The 20,756-nt window shown below is 47.7% G+C and overlaps 4 protein-coding genes across 4 annotated transcripts; all 4 read right to left on the reverse strand.

Annotated features, from left to right (window-relative positions):
• Window positions 1-1,033: 1,033 nt before the first annotated feature.
• LOC128747299 (alcohol dehydrogenase class-3 chain L) lies at window positions 1,034-4,754 on the reverse strand. The gene is made up of 9 exons (XM_053845105.1): window positions 4,692-4,754; window positions 3,892-3,993; window positions 3,263-3,404; window positions 3,100-3,187; window positions 2,823-3,042; window positions 2,466-2,726; window positions 1,864-1,999; window positions 1,591-1,729; window positions 1,034-1,128 (listed from the first exon to the last, which is right to left on the reverse strand). Exons 1-9 carry the CDS (start codon window positions 4,707-4,709, stop codon window positions 1,104-1,106), a joined length of 1,131 nt encoding a protein of 376 aa, XP_053701080.1. The 5' UTR covers window positions 4,710-4,754; the 3' UTR covers window positions 1,034-1,103.
• Window positions 4,755-5,034: 280 nt separating this feature from the next.
• LOC128747560 (alcohol dehydrogenase 1-like) lies at window positions 5,035-9,054 on the reverse strand. The gene is made up of 9 exons (XM_053845519.1): window positions 8,990-9,054; window positions 7,200-7,301; window positions 6,967-7,108; window positions 6,822-6,909; window positions 6,541-6,760; window positions 6,208-6,468; window positions 6,006-6,138; window positions 5,266-5,404; window positions 5,035-5,193 (listed from the first exon to the last, which is right to left on the reverse strand). The coding sequence occupies exons 1-9, from the start codon at window positions 9,005-9,007 to the stop codon at window positions 5,166-5,168; spliced, it is 1,131 nt and encodes a 376-aa protein (XP_053701494.1). The 5' UTR covers window positions 9,008-9,054; the 3' UTR covers window positions 5,035-5,165.
• An 884-nt stretch (window positions 9,055-9,938) lies between these two features.
• LOC128747559 (alcohol dehydrogenase 1-like) lies at window positions 9,939-13,687 on the reverse strand. Its single transcript, XM_053845518.1, has 9 exons — window positions 13,606-13,687; window positions 11,875-11,976; window positions 11,669-11,810; window positions 11,470-11,557; window positions 11,173-11,392; window positions 10,845-11,105; window positions 10,640-10,772; window positions 10,219-10,357; window positions 9,939-10,151 (listed from the first exon to the last, which is right to left on the reverse strand). Exons 1-9 carry the CDS (start codon window positions 13,621-13,623, stop codon window positions 10,118-10,120), a joined length of 1,137 nt encoding a protein of 378 aa, XP_053701493.1. The 5' UTR covers window positions 13,624-13,687; the 3' UTR covers window positions 9,939-10,117.
• Window positions 13,688-15,438: 1,751 nt separating this feature from the next.
• Window positions 15,439-19,179, reverse strand: LOC128747343 (alcohol dehydrogenase 1-like). The gene is made up of 9 exons (XM_053845184.1): window positions 19,107-19,179; window positions 17,376-17,477; window positions 17,170-17,311; window positions 16,971-17,058; window positions 16,674-16,893; window positions 16,346-16,606; window positions 16,141-16,273; window positions 15,732-15,870; window positions 15,439-15,664 (listed from the first exon to the last, which is right to left on the reverse strand). Exons 1-9 carry the CDS (start codon window positions 19,122-19,124, stop codon window positions 15,631-15,633), a joined length of 1,137 nt encoding a protein of 378 aa, XP_053701159.1. The 5' UTR covers window positions 19,125-19,179; the 3' UTR covers window positions 15,439-15,630.
• Window positions 19,180-20,756: the final 1,577 nt, after the last annotated feature.

The following is a 20,756-nucleotide window of genomic DNA, read 5'->3' on the forward strand; positions in this document are numbered from 1 at the left end:
TTTACTTTCTAACTCCGGTTGGCGGAATCACGTCACGTCCAATTTCCAGAATGGTTTTGTGCTGCTGAAATACCAGTAGCTTGGAAGTGCTTTGCGTCCGCCCTGACCTTGTTATCGTATGGTGCTCTGGGCTTGTGTTACCAACATGCCAAGTACACAAGTGGCTAAGCTTCCTGTCTTAATTGTGGCAACATCCAGCCGAGCATGTTTTTCGCTCCACTCGTTGGACTGGTTTGCGGTACATTAAAGCATCATTTACAGGAAGTGCATTACGGACAACTCTCTCTACTGTACATCTTATGTAGCTGTCGTGGACAGACGTCCATGATGCTGCTGTTGGCGAAGTACTAGACTGTTTATTCAATCCCAGGTTTAGGAAACTGCCCTCAGTTTGCATTCCCCGTGCTTGTGTGGACTTCCTCTGGGTACTCTGGTTTCCTCCCACAAGCCAAAACTCTACCAAACTAACTTGACTTTATCCTTAGTTGCTGGGTTGGACTCCTGGCTTCTGCGACACGTGCTGCTTTTGTCATGTCATTATCATATCAAACGTCGACAGAGTCTACTATAAGGACCAATTGAACTGCTAGAATTGTCTTTTTCTTCTATTTGAAGTGCTGCCCTGCATTGCTGCGACCGACAAAAGATCTATAGAAAATGAGGAAGGCTAAGATCAATTATTAATTACACCCCCCCCCCCCCCCCCGAGTCCTCTCAACTGCCCGCTCTAATATTGTGTCCTCCAGTGCCAGGGTCCTTCATCTGCCTCTCCCCCAGACGCCCGGCTGCTTGGCATCCACCCAAAAACCAAGACGTAAGATAAGTTATGAATGAGAGAGTTCTTGGAAGACTCTTCTCTTTTCCCCGACGGTTCTAATGCCATTGTTTGTTTGTGGTTCTTATTATTCAGTCGGACCGGATCAAAGGAGGTTTCTGAATTAAGTTTTTTTTCCCTCCTCAGATGCGTACGTGCGTGCGCTGCTTCTCGGGTGGAAGTGGTGATCAAAGGCCCCTCTGACTCGACATTGTCGTGATAAAAACCAACTTGTGCCGCCGAGTCAAAGTCCTTTATTAAACTTTGAGTAAACATGAAGAGGAATCTTCTAGAACTGGAGGACGACGCGAATGCTGGAAGACAAGAACAGAGGAGTTTTCACTGGAATATAATCTTTGTGAAAATTTAGAAACATAGACAACAGCTGCTTCACTTGGACGGGAGACAAATGACTGAATCCAATAGCCACTGAACACTTCAGGATCATCTCTCGAGTCTGTCAGGCTATAGCCCCCTCTCCTGGCTTCTCTGTTCGGACCACTTCAAGCCGTGTAGACAACACCTCACTGCCCAATCCATCTTCTTCCCTCAGCTCAAAAGCAGCAGTGAATTGATGTCAAAAAAATTGGTGCGAGTTTTTGTCCTGAGATGAACTAGCGCCCCCTGCCATTCCCCACTAGAACAGACTCTAGCACTCCCTCTTTTGGCCTCAAAACGATGGCTTCAAGGAATAGTTCCCCACATACCAAGATGTCTGTCCTTCACACGATTCAAAGCCTTAGCGGAAGGCTGCAGTTTGATGCAGCACTGCTCACCATTTCCCTGCGTGCATGAGGCCAAAACCCTCTGTGATCTTGTGGAAAGGCAGCGTGTGAGTCACAAACTCATCCACCATCAGCTTCTTCTTGAGGTAATCGTCCACCAACCTGGGGACACTCTCGACACTCTTGTAGCCTGTTGGAAGTGAAGTGAATAATTCAGCCCTGGAAACAACATTATACTCTCAATATACCTTTATCACCCTTTGAGAAACAGCGCTGTCCTCACCTGGACGAAAGCAGTGTGTGAAAGCTTCAGCCAAAACTCACCTCCAAAAGCAGTGCCCTTCCAGGTTCGTCCTGTGACCAGCTGAAATGGACGTGTAGATATCTCTTGTCCAGCTGCTGCCACACCGATGATGACGCTTGTGCCCCATCCTTTATGACAGGCCTCCAACGCTGCCCTCTATTGCCAAAGACAAGAATAGAGTTGCCTTTCACATGTAGGGCAAAGCAGAGTTTTTAGGACTCAGTGGGAGGTGCTTTTATGGGATGTGAAGATTCATTGAAATGCTTCATTTTAGAGCGGAGATTGCCATCTAGTGACTATGAGGACAGTGTTTCATGAAGCCTCATAATCCCATCACTACTTGGAACACTTGATCCATACATCTTGAGAAACACAGAGCATTCTCCTTTATCCATGGGGATAAAGGATCCTGGAGTCGAGGTCTACAGGTCACCTGAGTGGAGTTCCGAGAAATGGCAGTATGGATCATGTGTGGAAAAATCGGTAGCTATCACTCAGAAGATTGGAGGTGTCTTGGGCAAGAGGTCTACTGAAGTCCCAGTTCAAGGGACTGCTATTGTCGCTTTGAGGCGAAATACCAAAATAGTTTTGGTGAATATTGTCTGCGTCATCATAAACTCACCATGATACCAACGTTCCCAACGCATTCGAAAGAATAGTCAACGCCCCCATCTGTCATCTCAACCAGAACCTCTTGGATCGGCTTGGTGTAGTCATTTGGGTTCAAAAGATCGGTGGCACCGAAGCGGCGAGCTGTTTCAAACTTCTCTGGGTTGATGTCAATGCCAATGATCTTCCCAGCGCCGGCAGCTTGACAGCCCATGATGGCGGCGAGGCCCAGTGCCCCTAAGCCAAAGACGGCACAGGTGGAAGAGTCCTCCACCTGGAACAGGGTTCCATTTTTTTGGATTAAATATCGTTGACAAAATCAGAGGCAACAACTGGAGAACAAAAATCATCAGGGAGCTGGGAGACTCACTTTGGCCGTGTTCAGTGCAGCGCCGTAGCCGGTGGTGATCCCACAGCCCAGCAGGCACACTTTGTCCAAAGGTGCCTGGTGGTTTACTTTGGCCAAGGAAATATCTGCGACAACTGTGTACTCTGAGAAGGTGCTGCATCCCATGAAGTGGAACAGGGTCTTGCCCTTGCAAGTGAAGCGGGAAGTACCATCGGGCATCAGGCCTTTTCCTTGAGTCAACCTGGACATACCCAGCGGTGATAGACTGCCCCCTCACATCTGCAGGAGCAGTGCTTACCTTATCTTCTGACAGAGATTGGTTTTTGGGTTCCGACAGAACTTGCACTCGCCGCACTGCGGTACATACAAGGGGATGACCGTGTCCCCTACAAATGCGAGAACAAGAATTGACCTTGGCAGCCAACGAAGATACTGCTATAACAAATGAAAGGGAATAGAACCTGGCTGGAACTTGGTGACTCCTTCTCCAACACTTTCCACGACGCCAGCCCCCTCGTGGCCCAGAATTACAGGGAACACCCCCTCTGGGTCAGAGCCACTCAGGGTGTAGGAGTCAGTGTGACAGATTCCTGTGGCGGCAATCTAGACAAGCACATGAAGAAAGATGGCGCCATGATGCCCCCTGACTGTTTGTTCTGAAGCTCCTGGTGAGCTGTAAACGAGCATTCATTTACGTTTGAGTCGCTGCCTGCAAAGCTTAGATAGACGCACTCTTAGGTAGACCCCCTTCCTCAGGGACAATCTCAGGGCAATCCTCTATCAAATCCCCTGGAACTGTTTTGCCCCTTATACCTTTTTACTGAGCAACCCAGGTATGAGTTCAGCACCTTACTCTGTTAAGCCTTGCATTTCTACCTGCTAGATCCGGTCTCGACATGGACCTGCTCTCAAAGGCCACCCTCCTTCTGTCCCTAATGCTTTACACATGATCATTGCCGAGCCATTTAGGGCCCCTCGGGGCAGAAACATTGAGTCAGACTAGAGGTAGAGACTCCTGTAGAGACTGAATGTTGACCAAGCCAACCTTCTCCTACTAGATCGAACTATTTAATAATGTTATGTCTCTTACCTTCACACGGACCTCCCCAGCTTTGGGAGGCGCCACCTCCACCTCCTCCAAGGTGAGGGGCTTCCCGGCCTCCCATGCTACCGCGGCTCGGCACCGGATCACCTTCAACATACATCAAAAGGACATGCAAGTTCTTTATCAGCTCTTTATCTCTTGCTAGAACTGACTTTGACCTTTTACAGAGCAATTGTTGCCGGTGAAAGCTAAGCTCATTAATATGCAATTGATAAAATGCAGTTTATGAGGATGATGTTGTAAATCAAAAGAAAGCATTTATTCACTCATGACACTTAAAGATCTAAATCAGAGAAGAATCTTGACTGGAAATATACCAACAAGTTTTCAGTAATTTGTAAATTCCTCAATTTAAACAACAGTTCATGAAGAACGAATAAATTTACAGCCAGGACTGAGCTGACTTTTAGCTTCGGGCTAGCTGCAAATATCCTTCAGTTTAGCATAACTGAAATACACACAATGTCCAGTAGCATTCCTGCAGGACAGTAAAGTAGTCGATGAGTCACATAAACATATCGAAGTGTAAAATGTGATACAGTAGCTAGCTTCAGAAGAAAGAGCAGAACATTAGCTTGACAATTATGAAGTAGCTGACTGTAAGAAATTCCAGGTAAAAAAACAAATGCATGAAATGAAAACCTTTGTTCTTGGAACCACTTTCCATCAGTGTTTCGGTTAAATGCTTTTTGTCTGTCTGTGGCAAAGCCCAGAATGAATGAACTTCAACGCCAACTGTTTACACAGTTCAGAGTTTACAAATCAAGAGAAGCCTGTGTTCTTACCTTCCCTGTAGTCGCCATTCCGCTTCACCTCCAAGGTCCTGGTCTTGCACAAGAGTTGCTCTTATCATTTCCTGTGTGCGTGTGTGTGTGTGTGTGTGCGTGCGTGCGTGCGTGCGTGCGTGCGTGTGTGTGTGCGTTCATTCATCACAGTCCTCCCACTCATGTGTTTGCATTCTAGCCCTTTTTTTTTTCCTTCTTCAGCAGTCAACCTAGCAACGCTTGTATGACGGGAAATTGTTGACAAATGATCTGATCCAGAGGGACACTCAGTCTACAGTTGAAGCCCTCTGTCACTCTTTCACACATCTACACAACGCTGTAAAAACTTAAAAGGTGAAGTGGGAAAGTGTTCAATCCATTCTTTATTGAAGTGATGAACAACATCTTGGCTTGTATTGCTCATGAGCACTGACGAAGGGAGTAGAACTGGTCGATGTCCTTCGCCCCTCAGTCCCATGCGATTCTCACTTGGGTTCATTGAAAATTCAGCACTGCCCGGATGCTGTCAGAAAAAAAAAAGTTCCATTGTAGATATTGAATATTGGGTGTAATGTAGGATTAAAAAATGACCAACCATCTTCCGCTCCTCATCATTTCAATGGCCTCATTAATTTGTCCCAGAGGCAAGGTATGAGTGATGAACTCATCCAGTTTTATCTTCTTGTCAAGGTATGCATTCACCATCCCAATCACACCGTCGATACCCTTCCAGCCTGCAATACAGTTGGCGTAACGTCACGACAGGCGCACCTAGATACCCTCCAGACCACAGTAGCACCTGCCCATATCCTGTGTAAACAGTGTCTTCTATTTACAGCGACGGGAATTGAGGAAACTCAATTGAATTGTGTCCGTTCTAAAATGGCATTGATGAAACACGGTTGTCTTTGGTGGGACTGGACCCCTGGGAGCCTTGAAGTGGGTCACAGTTTTGCCAATCCTTTGGAAATAAAATTGCTAATTGCCAAACAGTCGCTGGAAGTGCCTTAATGATGTCACTGACTCATTTGCTCTGCACGTTAGATTACATTAGACGGCCCGCGCTGGGACACTTCAATGAGACTTACCACCTGTGAGTGCAGTGTGAGGGGCGGGGCTTAAGGTGTTATCTACTGTTTGCTGAAAACGGAAACAGTATGTTCTTTTGACCAGAAAAAAAAAAATCAGTTTCAGTCAGTTTTCACCATAAAAGTCAATGATTCCAAAGTCACCTGAAGTAGACCATAGCACAGGGCACGGTCCCCAAGCCAAAGGAAAAGCAAGGTATCTGAGCTCAGTTGTCTGACTATTGTAGATTCTTCATACGTACGGTACCTCCAAAGATGGAGCCCTTCCATGTTCTTCCGGCAACAACGTCACCTGGTCGGGTCACTAATTCATCTCTCTCCGTCCAGCCAAGGATCACGCTGACCCCCCAGGCTGGGGAACAGGATTCCAAGGCGCTGCGCTAGAAAGAACAAACCATGTTTGTGTGCCCAGCGGAATTAAGAGCAGTCTCAATGCGGACATATCTCACCATGACGGCAACAGTTCCAACACATTCCAGGGAGTAGTCGACCCCACCGTCGGTCATTTCACAGATGACTTGGCTGACAGGTCTGTTGTGGTCCTTTGGGTTCACGAAGTCGGTCGCACCGAACATCTCAGCCTTCTCTGACTTGCCTGGGTTTATGTCGACAGCGATTATCCTTGTGGCCCCGGCAGCCTTGCAGCCCATGACGGCGGCCAAACCCACAGCTCCCAGGCCGAAGACAGCACAGGTGGAACCCGGTTGTACCTGGAGTGTAACTCAAGAGGTTTAGCCGGTATCACTCAAGAAACCAATCGTATGAGGAACACGGTCAAATACCTTGGCAGTATTAACTGCCCCACCAAATCCTGTGCCGACTCCACAGCCAATGAGGCACACTTTATCCAGGGGAGCAACGGGGTCAATCTTGGCAATTGCGATCTGTTTAACGACAGTGTACTCGGAGAACGTGCTCATTCCCAACAGCTGCACCAGTCTCTTTCCCTTGCACCGAAGTTTGGACATTGGCAGCACTGTTTTGCTGTGAGGAAACACTTCCCTAAACAAGAAAACCTTCTTAGAGACTGGCACCATCTTGTGAGGGAGTCATGTCTACTCACCATGCTTTCTCACAGTGGTTGGTCTTAGGACTCTTACAGAAACGGCATTCTCGGCACTGGGCCAACACCACAGGGATCACTTTGTCTCCTGCAATTGTAAACACTGTCGCTAGAAGAAAAGACATTACGACAGCTCCGAACAAACCTTGCTGGAACTCGGTAACACCAGGTCCAACACTCTCCACAATGCCAGAAGCCTCATGGCCAAGGACCATTGGGAAGATGTTCTTCCAATGATCCTCATCAAGGTAGTACAGATCGGTGTGGCACACTGATGTCGCCACTATCTGTAAGTAGGAATGTAATGGTCAAGAAGTCGTGTTCCAAATTGTGCGTCCACCTTTAGCGCAGATCAGATATCATCCACTGTCATCTTACCTTGATGCGGACCTCACCGTACTCAGGGGGCTCTACCTCGATCTCTTCAACCACTAGCGGTTTGTTAGGCTCCCATGCCACGGCCGCTTTACACTTGATGACCTGCAGCAACAAACAGACCAAACAGCAGACATTCAAACACAGACTAAACTTCTTTGTTACCATTACAGAACTGTGCTGAGGACAAGGCTGTCGACCCGGCGGCATGTCAAGAGGCACAAGGAAAGTACCACCAAAGGATGAAAGGACGCAAAATGCATTCATTGCAGGTTGTTGCAGTTTGTGTCGACAGCGATTATCTTTGGGGCCCCTGTGGCCTTGCAGCCCATGACAGCTACTACCATTACCGAACCTTGCTGAGGATAAGGCTGTCAACCCTGTGGCATGTTGAGAGGTACAGAGAAAGTGCCGTGAAAAGACAGTAAGTGCCGTCGTTGCCGATCATTGCTGAAGCCATTGAATGCGCTTAAGGATTCAGATTCATGCAGAAGTGGCAACCTTAGTTGCAGACTTACTGTAGTAGCATACAGCCCGACTGTTTTGCGGGGCAACCCCTTGAAGACCAACTGTGGCATCAGTGTTTACTATTATTAGTTCAAAATCCACTTCTTTATGGTTCAAAAAAACATTACCGATGTAATGAGCAACATCACCAGTTGAGGTCAGCTGTCTCCCCCCTCTCTCGATTTACCGATCGATCTACGTGCCCACCCTCACCTATGGTCATGACCGAAAGGATGAGATGGCGGATACAAGCGGCTGAGATGAGTTTCCTCCGCAGGGTGGCTGGGCGCACCCTTAGAGATCGGGTGAGGAGTTGGGTCATCCGGGAGGAGCTCGGGGTGGAGCCGCTGCTCCTCCACACTGAGAGGAACCAGCTGAGGTGGCTCGGGCATCTGATCCGGATGCCCCCTGGACGCCTCCCTGGGGAGGTGTTCCAGGCATGTCCTACTGGGAGAAGACCCCGGAAAAAGACCCAGGACTCGCTGGAGAGATGATGTCTCCGGTCTGGCCTGGGAACGCCTCTGGATCCCCCGGGAAGAGCTGGAGGAGGTTTGTGCAGATCGGGAAGTTTGGGCTTCCTTGCTCCAAATGCTGCCTCCGCGCCCCGACTCCGGATAAGCGGCAGAAAAAGGTGAAGGTGAAGATTTAATGAGCCATTCATACAGTAGATTCACTGTACTGTGTGTACTCAGACTTGCATGGCTTAGTCTTTGTGACAAGCATCTGCTACGGGCTGGATCAAGGTAGCAGCAGGTCTCTACGTCAGCGGGTGACCCTTAAACTTCAAAATGAGTTAAGAAACGGCTTATTACACAACCTTTGCGTGAACGTGTACCTTTAGGATTCATGAGACATTGCATATGGATGTGTCATTGATATACATGACTGATTTTTATTTCTTTAGATTTGAGTACTTATTTAGTGAAGTGAAATCATTTTGGGATATTAAAGAAGTTTTTTTTTTTTTTAAATTGACATTTCCTCAAATTCCCTGGAGAAACATCCCAGAGATGTTGGAATGGTAGCATCTCTGTCTATTTTAGAATAAAGGTTAGAGGCAGTTATTATTAATGTGTTTTCGCTCGATTATAAAGTATTACGGACCAGATCTCCCTTCACCAAATATGGGTAAATGTTCCTGGACAAAAGGGTAGAAACGTGAGTTCCCAGAATAATATAAACAGCGTCTCAAGCTAGATGTCAAATTAGAAACAAGAAATTCCTCTTTAACTTCTGTGAGAAAGGGTTCAGAAAACAGTGTCGTCGCCATCAAGAGAGCCACCTACCTTCCCCACAGTGTCCATCTTGGCATGAAAAGATGAAATCGTGAGTGTTTTTCTCAACTCTGTCCAAACAGATAAAGCTCTGTTGTAAGAGAACTTTGGGGAGGAGATTACTAAACATCAGCTCCTGACCACAAAGACGCGATATTGCCTCCTGCTGGTACAGGAGGTGATACAGTGAATAGTGGCTTGTGTCGCAGATTCGGCCTTAGCACTTGGTCTTCGTCCATTTGGATTACTTACAAAACTATATGCGGAACATGAATCACATTTTATTCTGAAACGTCAACATGTCGGCAGCACCAACTTCCACGATACTTGACACTATAAGAAGAAAGCAAGTAGAAGCTGTCGCTTTGCAGTACTACGTCAGAGTATTTTCCCTCCCTAAAATTAAAATTGAAATTTGGGGACTTTCAGAAAACACCTGTGGCAAGCAGCCCATTTCTGATGCTAACAATGAAAATAGCTCTCTTTGGTGACGTAGATTCCATATGAAAAAATGGACGCACAATGTGCTAAAACTGCTTAGTTCAAAAGAGTTCTGCTCCATTGGTTCGACTGATACAACAGCTGCTTGCTAGCGATGCTAATGTGTGAGGAGTGTAAATGTGTAAACTAACCTAGTGATTTGAGAATGATGTTGGACCCCGACTGAACTGAAAACTTTCTGTGATTTGAAGTATTTACATTTATAAAATGTGTGTAAGCCCCGCCTACTGAAAAGGCTTTGTTTCACGGGAGCTGAGATCTTCCAACCACGCCCCCCTCTGCCGTGATGGATGAATGAATGAATCATTATTTCAGTCTCTCCTAGAACATTGGAAATGTGTTGACAAGTTAGATGATCTTGAAATTAAAATCACTCGCAGCCAGAGCCCCACTTCCTCTTCAAGCCAAGAGAGCTGACGCGCACCATCCACACGGAAAAATGGCAAGTAAAGAAGGCGAGATTTTTATTGACTGATATGAAACACCTTCAAATTTTGGCACGCTAGCATTGATCTTCTTTTCCTTTCGGCTTCACCCTTCTGGAGTCGCCACAGCGGATCATCCTCCTCCATCTCACCATGCTAGCATTGATCATTTGGAACAATTGGCGACTGGGCGGCAGAAGTCTGGTCGATGGCTTTACTGTGGCGCAAAGTGCAGGACCGTCCGGATGCTGCGTCAAAACAAACACATTTCAGTTTTAGATGTTTGCATTGTTGAGATATCGCAACTGCACAAACCATTTCCCTTCCATTAACATCTCAATCGCATCATTGATCTTCTCCAGAGGCAGGTTGTGAGTGATGAACTCATCCAGATTCATCTTCTTGTCGAGGAACGACTTCACCATCCCAATCGGACCATCTTTCCCCTTAAAGCCTGAAAAGACAATTGTGGAAAACGGTGTTGGTAACGGTGGGCACAGAAAGCAGATCAGATTTGAAGCCATTCTAAAACAGCCCGGAGGTGTTCGAGGCTCGTGAGGCTTCACGAAACAGTCTCCTCATTTTCAGTGCTCAGTAGCTAGCGCTCTTGGTTTAAAAATGATGTGCGGTTTCAATGAAATGATTTTAGAGCTCAGAGTGCCATCTAGTGGGCTGTGAAAATGACAACACTGTTTCATGAAGCTTCATGAGACAGTGAAGTCTGGTGCTCCTTCACCTCCATACACGGAGCCCTTCCATGTTCGTCCATGGATGAGGTCACCAGGCAGAGCTGAAATCTTGTCTCTCTCCGTCCAACCAACAATGACGCTGACCCCCCAGGCTGGTAAACAGGATTCCAAGGCGCTGTGCTGGATAGGTAGAAAACACAAGCACGTGCTGCCGATGTTCAAACCTTCACTCTCAATTGCGTTCAATCTCACCATGACAGCAACGTTTCCGACACATTCCAGTGAGAAGTCGACCCCGCCGTTGGTCATCTCACAGATGACTTGGCTCACTGGTTTGCTGTGGTCCTTTGGATTCACAAAGTCGGTGGCTCCAAACACCTTGGCCTTCTCCGACTTGCCGGAGTTTGTGTCGACAGCGATTATCCTTGAGGCCCCGGCAGCCTTGCAGCCCATGACTGCGGCCAAACCCACAGCTCCCAGGCCGAAGACAGCACAGGTGGAACCCGGTTCCACCTTCGGTGTGACCCGAGAGATTTAGCCACTGCTACACCAAAGAAACCACCTCACGCAGGGAACATACCTTGGCAGTGTTCACTGCCGCTCCAAATCCTGTGCCGACTCCACAGCCAAGTACACACACTTTCTCCAAAGGGGCAGCAGGGTCAATCTTAGCCACGGCGATCTGCCTGGCCACCGTGTACTCGGAGAACGTGCTGATTGCCATGAACTGCATCAGTGTCTTGCCCTTGCAGCTAAGCTTGGACACCGGAGCATTCGCCAAATTGTGCGGAACCACGTCCCTGAAGAAAGGGAACGTGTAATTCCCGCTCCCTGGGAAGGTTCAGGACCATCTTGCTAGGGTTTGATGTTTGCTCACCATGCTTTCTCACACTGGTTGGTCTTAGGACTCTTACAGAAACGGCATTCTCGGCACTGGGCGATCATCATGGGGATCACTTTGTCTCCTGCAATGGGAAATATGATTGCAACTCATTTATGGCACAATTCGCCGTAAAGCACTTTATGACTGGCACCACATTAGGGACTTTCCAACTGGCAGTTCATTCTGAACCCACCTTGTTGGAACTCAGTGACACCAGGACCGACACTTTCCACAATGCCTGCGGCCTCATGGCCAAGAACAAGTGGGAAGATCTCTGGCCTCCGGTCCTCGGCCAGGTAGTACAGATCACTGTGGCACAATGCCGCCGCAACAATCTGTAATTGAGAATCTCATCCGAGTCAAATAAGATCTTGAGGACAGTCCTTTGGTGTTGATTACCTTGATGCGGACCTCCCCCTCCCCAGGGGGCTGCACCTCAATCTCCTCGATCACTAAGGGTTTGTTGGCCTCCCATGCCACGGCAGCTTTGCACTTGATGACCTACAAGCCCGACAAAGGAAGAAAAACCTCAGACTTGACATCCGTCACAGGAAAGGGGAGACTTAAAGAATAGCCTATTAGCTTGTCTGAGTGAAGCAGGGATGATGGCTCTTGAGCACCACTTTGGGCAGAGAAGGAACCCATCGAACTTATGGGTGGGATGCTCCACAAAGGCTGACCACCTCAAATAAATCCCTCACAAACCTGTTTTGGTGGTGCCTGCTAGTCAACGGTCCTCATTGCGGTCTCAACTGACCACTGGCTCACCAGTCCCAAACATAAAGTCTGTCTAATGTACTCAAGTACATGGTTGCAGAACCATTGACGACAAATCGGGGTACACAGTGGTATCTCGGTTTTCAAGCGTCCCGGACTTGGAACAAATCGGAGTTCGAACTAAAATTTCGAGATTTTTTTGGCTTCGGGTTTCGACGAAAATCCAGAACTTGAACGCCCCCGAAAAAAGCTGAAAAAAACATAACGTGCGCGGACTGACCAGCTGACCCACGATGCGCTTTGTTATTGTGTATAACGCAGCCTCTGTATGCAGACGTGTCCCGTTAGCTACGTTAGCAACTGTTTTTTTCTTCATATTGAGGTGTAAAACCTTTCCTGTCTCCACACTGGACCGTGGTAGAGTGTCACAGGGGAGGTGCTGGAGCGCTCACTCCAGGGTTTGATGTCCTGTTGTGGGCTGGAGCTGGGACAGGGATGAGGCCAGTCTGGGACAGAGCGTGACTTGGTTTATGACTTTGTCACAGCCAAACTGCACAGAAGCGCACATTCAGAGCTGGACACGCACCGGGCACCTCTTCACTTCTGGAGAGACGTCACTCACTCGGCAACCCCTCCCACATGCAGCGGCCACACACATAGAGGAACAGCCACCTGCAGCAGACATTCTACATTCACTCCTACAAAAGACTATTTTAAGGCTTGGAACGCTTTGTTTCTTTTTCCATTCATTGTAATGGGAAAAATCTCTTCCGATTTCGAACAATTTGCTTCTTAAACGGCCGTCTGGAGCAAATTGTGGTCAGGAACCGAGGTACCACTGTAGTTCGGATTAAACAACACGTTGCCCGAAAAGAGAGTAACACAAAATATTGAACTCTGAACGCTGTTAAAATCGCTCCGCCTTTTATTGACTCTCTGTCACAAGTGACACAAGTTTGACCAACGATTAAGTTGACTTTTATACAGCTTTTCCTGACATCTCGCGGCTCTTTAATATGAATCTTTGCCATCCATTACGTATATAGATATAACATGATGCTAGTGCATCACTGACTTTAATCTCAATGTCTGCCAGCTGTTTATTGTAATTCAAGTTGTTTTCCTCTGGATTTTAAGGCTGAAAATACATACACAATGTCTTGGTGCTGAACTGATAATAAGTGTGTAATAAAGTGGTTCGCTGTGGTGCATCCCAGCTCTCCGGGGACATCGTGTGTGGGGGTCAAATCAGGACACTGACGTGTAGAGTTTCAATAATGAATTACATTATTATTACATTATCATACAACTGAAACTCAACTCAAGTACGTTCTAGAAAGTTTCATTTATTTCGTTAATTCTAAAACAAATGAGGGATTAAAAAAACAAAAACTTCCAGTGGAAGTGACCTACCTTCCCCACGGTGTCCATTTTGATGTGAAAATGAGCAAGGAGTCGTCTTTGTCATCGTCGCGGTCAAAGATCTGTTTTGGGCTGGGAGTTTGTAGCAGGAAATGCGTTGAGGAACACAAAGTGCTCTTCTGCCTCCGTGTGGATCAAAAAGGGCACTGCAGAACAAACCACCAGATCAACTCTTCTTTTATAGGTATCGGTCACCTTCACCTTCTTCTGCCGCTTATGCAGAGTCGGGTCGTGGAGGCAGCATTCGGAGCAAGGAAGCCCAAACTTCCCGGTCCGCACAAACCTCCTCCAGCTCTTCCCGGGGGATCCCGAGGCGTTCCCAGGCCAGACCGGAGACATCATCTCTCCAGCAGGTCCTGGGTCTTCCCCGGGGTCTCCTCCCGGTAGGACATGCCCGGAACACCTCCCCAGGGAGGCGTCCAGGGGGCATCCGGATCAGATGCCCGAGCCACCTAAGCTGGTTCCTCTGGATGTGGAGGAGCAGCGGCTCCACCCCGAGCTCCTCCCGGATGACCCAACTCCTCACCCTATCTCTAAGGGTGCGCCCAGCCACCCTGCGGAGGAAACTCATCTCTGCCGCTTGTATCCGCCATCTCATCCTTTCGGTCATGACCCAAAGCTCATGACCATAGGTGAGGGTGGGCACGTAGATCGATCGGTAAATCCAGAGCTTCGTCTTGTGACTCCCTCTTCACCACGACGGTCCAATACCATCCCGTGTATCAATCTCACGCTCCCCTTTTCCCTCACTCGAGAACAAGACCCCGATATACTTAAACTCCGCCACTTGGGGCAATAACTCTCCACCGGGTATCAGTATTAAAAAAAAAAAACGAATGTGGATGATGAAGGTCACATGTTAGGCGTACCTCCTGTAGTTAGCTGCAGTCATATTTTATTTAAAGCACACTGAGACAGGCTGAGCGAATACAGATAGTACTATAGCAACAACACAAGTCCGGTTTGTCTGATGTGATACGAATGAAGTGAGAAGCTCATGCACAACCCAAACAGTTTCTACTGCTACATCTAAGGTAGCAATGGTCTCAGGTGCAATAGCTGACCACAAAGACGCGATATTGCCTCCTGCTGGTACAGGAGGTGATACAGTGAATAGTGGCTTGTGTCGCAGATTCGGCCTTAGCACTTGGTCTTCGTCCATTTGGATTACTTACAAAACTATATGCGGAACATGAATCACATTTTATTCTGAAACGTCAACATGTCGGCAGCACCAACTTCCACGATACTTGTCACTATAAGAAGAAAGCAAGTAGAAGCTGTCGCTTTGCAGTACTACGTCAGCAAACACCTGTGGCAAGCAGCCCATTTCTGATGCTAACAATGAAAATACCTCTCTTTGGTGACGTAGATTCCATATGAAAAAATGGACGCACAATGTGCTAAAACTGCTTAGTTCAAAAGAGTTCTGCTCCATTGGTTCGACTGATACAACAGCTGCTTGCTAGCGATGCTAATGTGTGAGGAGTGTAAATGTGTAAACTAACCTAGTGATTTGAGAATGATGTTGGACCCCGACTGAACTGAAAACTTTCTGTGATTTGAAGTATTTACATTTATAAAATGTGTGTAAGCCCCGCCTACTGAAAAGGCTTTGTTTCACGGGAGCTGAGATCTTCCAACCACGCCCCCCTCTGCCGTGATGGATGAATGAATGAATCATTATTTCAGTCTCTCCTAGAACATTGGAAATGTGTTGACAAGTTAGATGATCTTGAAATTAAAATCACTCGCAGCCAGAGCCCCACTTCCTCTTCAAGCCAAGAGAGCTGACGCGCACCATCCACACGGAAAAATGGCAAGTAAAGAAGGCGAGATTTTTATTGACTGATATGAAACACCTTCAAATTTTGGCACGCTAGCATTGATCTTCTTTTCCTTTCGGCTTCACCCTTCTGGAGTCGCCACAGCGGATCATCCTCCTCCATCTCACCACGCTAGCATTGATCATTTGGAACAATTGGCGACTGGGCGGCAGAAGTCTGGTCGATGGCTTTACTGTGGCGCAAAGTGCAGGACCGTCCGGATGCTGCGTCAAAACAAACACATTTCAGTTTTAGATGTTTGCATTGTTGAGATATCGCAACTGCACAAACCATTTCCCTTCCATTAACATCTCAATCGCATCATTGATCTTCTCCAGAGGCAGGTTGTGAGTGATGAACTCATCCAGATTCATCTTCTTGTCGAGGAACGACTTCACCATCCCAGTTGGACCATCTTTCCCCTTAAAGCCTGAAAAGACAATTGTGGAAAATGGTGAGCACAGACAGCAGATCAGATTTGAAGCCATTCTAAAACAGCCCGGAGGTGTTCGAGGCTCGTGAGGCTTCACGAAACAGTCTCCTCATTTTCAGTGCTCAGTAGCTGGTGCTCTTGGTTTAAAAATGATGTGCGGTTTCATTGAAATGATTTTAGAGCTCAGAGTGCCATCTAGTGGGCTGTGAAAATGAGGACACTGTTTCATGAAGCTTCATGAGACAGTGAAGTCTGGTGCTCCTTCACCTCCATACACGGAGCCCTTCCATGTTCGTCCATGGATGAGGTCACCAGGCAGAGCTGAAAACTTGTCTCTCTCCGTCCAACCAACAATGACGCTGACCCCCCAGGCTGGTAAACAGGATTCCAAGGCGCTGTGCTGGATAGGTAGAAAACACAAGCACGTGCTGCCGATGTTCAAACCTTCACTCTCAATTGCGTTCAATCTCACCATGACAGCAACGTTTCCGACACATTCCAGTGAGAAGTCGACCCCGCCGTTGGTCATCTCACAGATGACTTGGCTCACTGGTTTGCTGTGGTCCTTTGGATTCACAAAGTCGGTGGCTCCAAACACCTTGGCCTTCTCCGACTTGCCGGAGTTTGTGTCGACAGCGATTATCCTTGAGGCCCCGGCAGCCTTGCAGCCCATGACTGCGGCCAAACCCACAGCTCCCAGGCCGAAGACAGCACAGGTGGAACCTGGTTCCACCTTCGGTGTGACCGGAGAGATTTAGCCACTGCTACACCAAAGAAACCACCTCACGCAGGGAACATACCTTGGCAGTGTTCACTGCCGCTCCAAATCCTGTGCCGACTCCACAGCCAAGTACACACACTTTCTCCAAAGGGGCAGCAGGGTCAATCTTAGCCACGGCGATCTGCCTGGCCACCGTGTACTCAGAGAACGTGCTGATTGCCATGAACTGCATCAGTGTCTTGCCCTTGCAGCTAAGCTTGGACACCGGAGCATTCGCCAAATTGTGCGGAACCACGTCCCTGAAGAAAGGGAACGTGTAATTCCCGCTCCCTGGGAAGGTTCAGGACCATCTTGCTAGGGTTTGATGTTTGCTCACCATGCTTTCTCACACTGGTTGGTCTTAGGACTCTTACAGAAACGGCATTCTCGGCACTGGGCGATCATCATGGGGATCACTTTGTCTCCTGCAATGGGAAATATGATTGCAACTCATTTATGGCACAATTCGCCGTAAAGCACTTTATGACTGGCACCACATTAGGGACTTTCCAACTGGCAGTTCATTCTGAACCCACCTTGTTGGAACTCAGTGACACCAGGGCCGACACTTTCCACAATGCCTGCGGCCTCATGGCCAAGAACAAGTGGGAAGATCTCTGGCCTCCGGTCCTCGGCCAGGTAGTACAGATCACTGTGGCACAATGCCGCCGCAACAATCTGTAATTGAGAATCTCATCCGAGTCAAATAAGATCTTTAGGACAGTCCTTTGGTGTTGATTACCTTGATGCGGACCTCCCCCTCCCCAGGGGGCTGCACCTCAATCTCCTCGATCACTAAGGGTTTGTTGGCCTCCCATGCCACGGCAGCTTTGCACTTGATGACCTACAAGCCCGACAAAGGAAGAAAAACCTCAGACTTGACATCCGTCACAGGAAAGGGGAGACTTAAAGAATAGCCTATTAGCTTGTCTGAGTGAAGCAGGGATGATGGCTCTTGAGCACAACTTTGGGCAGAGAAGGAACCCATCGAACTTATGGGTGGGATGCTCCACAAAGGCTGACCACCTCAAATAAATCCCTCACAAACCTGTTTTGGTGGTGCCTGCTAGTCAAGGGTCCTCATTGCGGTCTCAACTGACCACTGGCTCACCAGTCCCAAACATAAAGTCTGTCTAATGTACTCAAGTACATGGTTGCAGAACCATTGACGACAAATCGGGGTACACAGTGGTATCTCGGTTTTCAAGCGTCCCGGACTTTGAACAAATCGGAGTTCGAACAAAAATTTCGAGATTTTTTGGCTTCGGGTTTCGATGAAAATCCAGAACTCGAACGCCCCCGAAAAAAGCCGAAAAAAACATAACGTGCGCGGACCGACCAGCTGACCCACGATGCGCTTTGTTACTGTGTATAACGCAGCCTCTGTATGCAGACGTATCCCGTTAGCTGCGTTAGCAACTGTTTTTTCTTCATATTGAGGTGTAAAACCTTTCCTGTCTCCACACTGGACCGTGGTAGAGTGTCACAGGGGAGGTGCTGGAGCGCTCACTCCAGGGTTTGATGTCCTGTTGTGGGCTGGAGCTGGGACAGGGATGAGGCGAGTCTGGGACAGAGCGTGACTTGGTTTATGACTTTGTCACAGCCAAACTGCACAGAAGCGCACATTCAGAGCTGGACACGCACCGGGCACCTCTTCACTTCTGGAGAGACGTCACTCACTCGGCAACCCCTCCCACATGCAGCGGCCACACACATAGAGGAACAGCCACCTGCAGCAGACACTCTACATTCACTCCTACAAAAGACTATTTTAAGGCTTGGAACGCTTTGTTTCTTTTTCCATTCATTGTCATGGGAAAAATCTCTTCCGATTTCGAACAATTTGCTTCTTAAACGGCCGTCTGGAGCAAATTGTGGTCAGGAACCGAGGTACCACTGTAGTTCGGATTAAACAACACGTTGCCCGAAAAGAGAGTAACACAAAATATTGAACTCTGAACGCTGTTAAAATCGCTCCGCCTTTTATTGACTCTCTGTCACAACAAGTGACACAAGTTTGACCAACGATTAAGTTGACTTTTATACAGCTTTTCCTGACATCACGCGGCTCTTTAATATGAATCTTTGCCATCCATTACGTATATAAATATAACATGATGCTAGTGCATCACTGACTTTAATCTCAATGTCTGCCAGCTGTTTATTGTAATTCAAGTTGTTTTCCTCAGGATTTTAAGGCTGAAAATACACACACAATGTCTTGGTGCTGAACTGATAATAAGTGTGTAATAAAGTGGTTCGCTGTGGTGCATCCCACCTCTCCGGGGACATCGTGTGTGGGGGTCAAATCAGGACACTGACGTGTAGAGTTTCAATAATGAATTACATTATTATTACATTATCATACAACTGAAACTCAACTCAAGTACGTTCTAGAAAGTTTCATTTATTTCGTTAATTCTAAAACAAATGAGGGATTAAAAAAAGAAAACTCCCAGTGGAAGTGACCTACCTTCCCCACGGTGTCCATTTTGATGTGAAAATGAGCAAGGAGTCGTCTTTGTCATCGTCGCGGTCAAAGATCTGTTTTGGGCTGGGAGTTTGTAGCAGGAAATGCGTTGAGGAACACAAAGTGCTCTTCTGCCTCCATGTGGATCAAGATGGGCACTGCAGAACAAACCACCAGATCAACTCTTCTTTTATAGGTATCGGTCACCTTCACCTTCTTCTGCCGCTTATGCAGAGTCGGGTCGTGGAGGCAGCGTTCGGAGCAAGGAAGCCCAAACTTCCCGATCCGCACAAACCTCCTCCAGCTCTTCCTGGGGGATCCCGAGGCGTTCCCAGGCCAGACCGGAGACATCATCTCTCCAGCAGGTCCTGGGTCTTCCCCGGGGTCTCCTCCCGGTAGGACATGCCCGGAACACCTCCCCAGGGAGGCGTCCAGGGGGCATCCAGATCAGATGCCCGAGCCACCTAAGCTGGTTCCTCTGGATGTGGAGGAGCAGCGGCTCCACCCCGAGCTCCTCCCGGATGACCCAACTCCTCACCCTATCTCTAAGGGTGCGCCCAGCCACCCTGCGGAGGAAACTCATCTCTGCCGCTTGTATCCGCCATCTCATCCTTTCGGTCATGACCCAAAGCTCATGACCATAGGTGAGGGTGGGCACGTAGATCGATCGGTAAATCCAGAGCTTCGTCTTGTGACTCCCTCTTCACCACGACGGTCCAATACCAGCCCATGTATCAATCTCACGCTCCCCTTTTCCCTCACTCGAGAACAAGACCCCGACATACTTAAACTCCACCACTTGGGGCAATAACTCTCCACCGGGTATCAGTATTAAAAAAAAAAAAACGAATGTGGATGATGAAGGTCACATGTTAGGCGTACCTCCTGTAGTTAGCTGAAGTCATATTTTATTTAAAGCACACTGAGACAGGCTGAGCGAATACAGATAGTACTATAGCAACAACACAAGTCCGGTTTGTCTGATGTGATACGAATGAAGTGAGAAGCTCATGCACAACCCAAACAGTTTCTACTGCTACATCTAAGGTAGCAATGGTCTCAGGTGCAATAGCTGACCACAAAGACGCGATATTGCCTCCTGCTGGTACAGGAGGTGATACAGTGAATAGTGGCTTGTGTCGCAGATTCGGCCTTAGCACTTGGTCTTCGTCCATTTGGATTACTTACAAAACTATATGCGGAACATGAATCACATTTTATTCTGAAACGTCAACATGTCGGCAGCACCAACTTCCACGATACTTGTCACTATAAGAAGAAAGCAAGTAGAAGCTGTCGCTTTGCAGTACTACGTCAGCAAACACCTGTGGCAAGCAGCCCATTTCTGATGCTAACAATGAAAATACCTCTCTTTGGTGACGTAGATTCCATATGAAAAAATGGACGCACAATGTGCTAAAACTGCTTAGTTCAAAAGAGTTCTGCTCCATTGGTTCGACTGATACAACAGCTGCTTGCTAGCGATGCTAATGTGTGAGGAGTGTAAATGTGTAAACTAACCTAGTGATTTGAGAATGATGTTGGACCCCGACTGAACTGAAAACTTTCTGTGATTTGAAGTATTTACATTTATAAAATGTGTGTAAGCCCCGCCTACTGAAAAGGCTTTGTTTCACAGGAGCTGAGATCTCC

The sequence above is a fragment of the Synchiropus splendidus genome, chromosome 16, assembly GCF_027744825.2.
Source record: "Synchiropus splendidus isolate RoL2022-P1 chromosome 16, RoL_Sspl_1.0, whole genome shotgun sequence".
Classification (NCBI taxonomy): domain Eukaryota; kingdom Metazoa; phylum Chordata; class Actinopteri; order Syngnathiformes; family Callionymidae; genus Synchiropus; species Synchiropus splendidus.

Excerpts from the sequence above, each read along its gene's own strand:
- LOC128747343 (XM_053845184.1), bottom strand. Across the intron at positions 17,312-17,375 it reads AGGGGGAGGTCCGCATCAAG|ATTGTTGCGGCGGCATTGTG; the intron begins GTAATCAACACC and ends TCTCAATTACAG. Across the intron at positions 17,059-17,169 it reads TGTCACTGAGTTCCAACAAG|GAGACAAAGTGATCCCCATG; the intron begins GTGGGTTCAGAA and ends TTCCCATTGCAG.
- LOC128747299 (XM_053845105.1), bottom strand. Across the intron at positions 3,188-3,262 it reads AGTCACCAAGTTCCAGCCAG|GGGACACGGTCATCCCCTTG; the intron begins GTTCTATTCCCT and ends TCGCATTTGTAG. Across the intron at positions 3,043-3,099 it reads AATCTCTGTCAGAAGATAAG|GTTGACTCAAGGAAAAGGCC; the intron begins GTAAGCACTGCT and ends GGGTATGTCCAG.
- LOC128747560 (XM_053845519.1), bottom strand. Across the intron at positions 5,405-6,005 it reads GAAGGGCTCCATCTTTGGAG|GCTGGAAGGGTATCGACGGT; the intron begins GTACCGTACGTA and ends ACTGTATTGCAG. Across the intron at positions 5,194-5,265 it reads ATGATGAGGAGCGGAAGATG|CATCCGGGCAGTGCTGAATT; the intron begins GTTGGTCATTTT and ends TTTTTCTGACAG.
- LOC128747559 (XM_053845518.1), bottom strand. Across the intron at positions 11,811-11,874 it reads AGGGGGAGGTCCGCATCAAG|ATTGTTGCGGCGGCATTGTG; the intron begins GTAATCAACACC and ends TCTCAATTACAG. Across the intron at positions 10,358-10,639 it reads GAAGGGCTCCGTGTATGGAG|GCTTTAAGGGGAAAGATGGT; the intron begins GTGAAGGAGCAC and ends TTGTCTTTTCAG.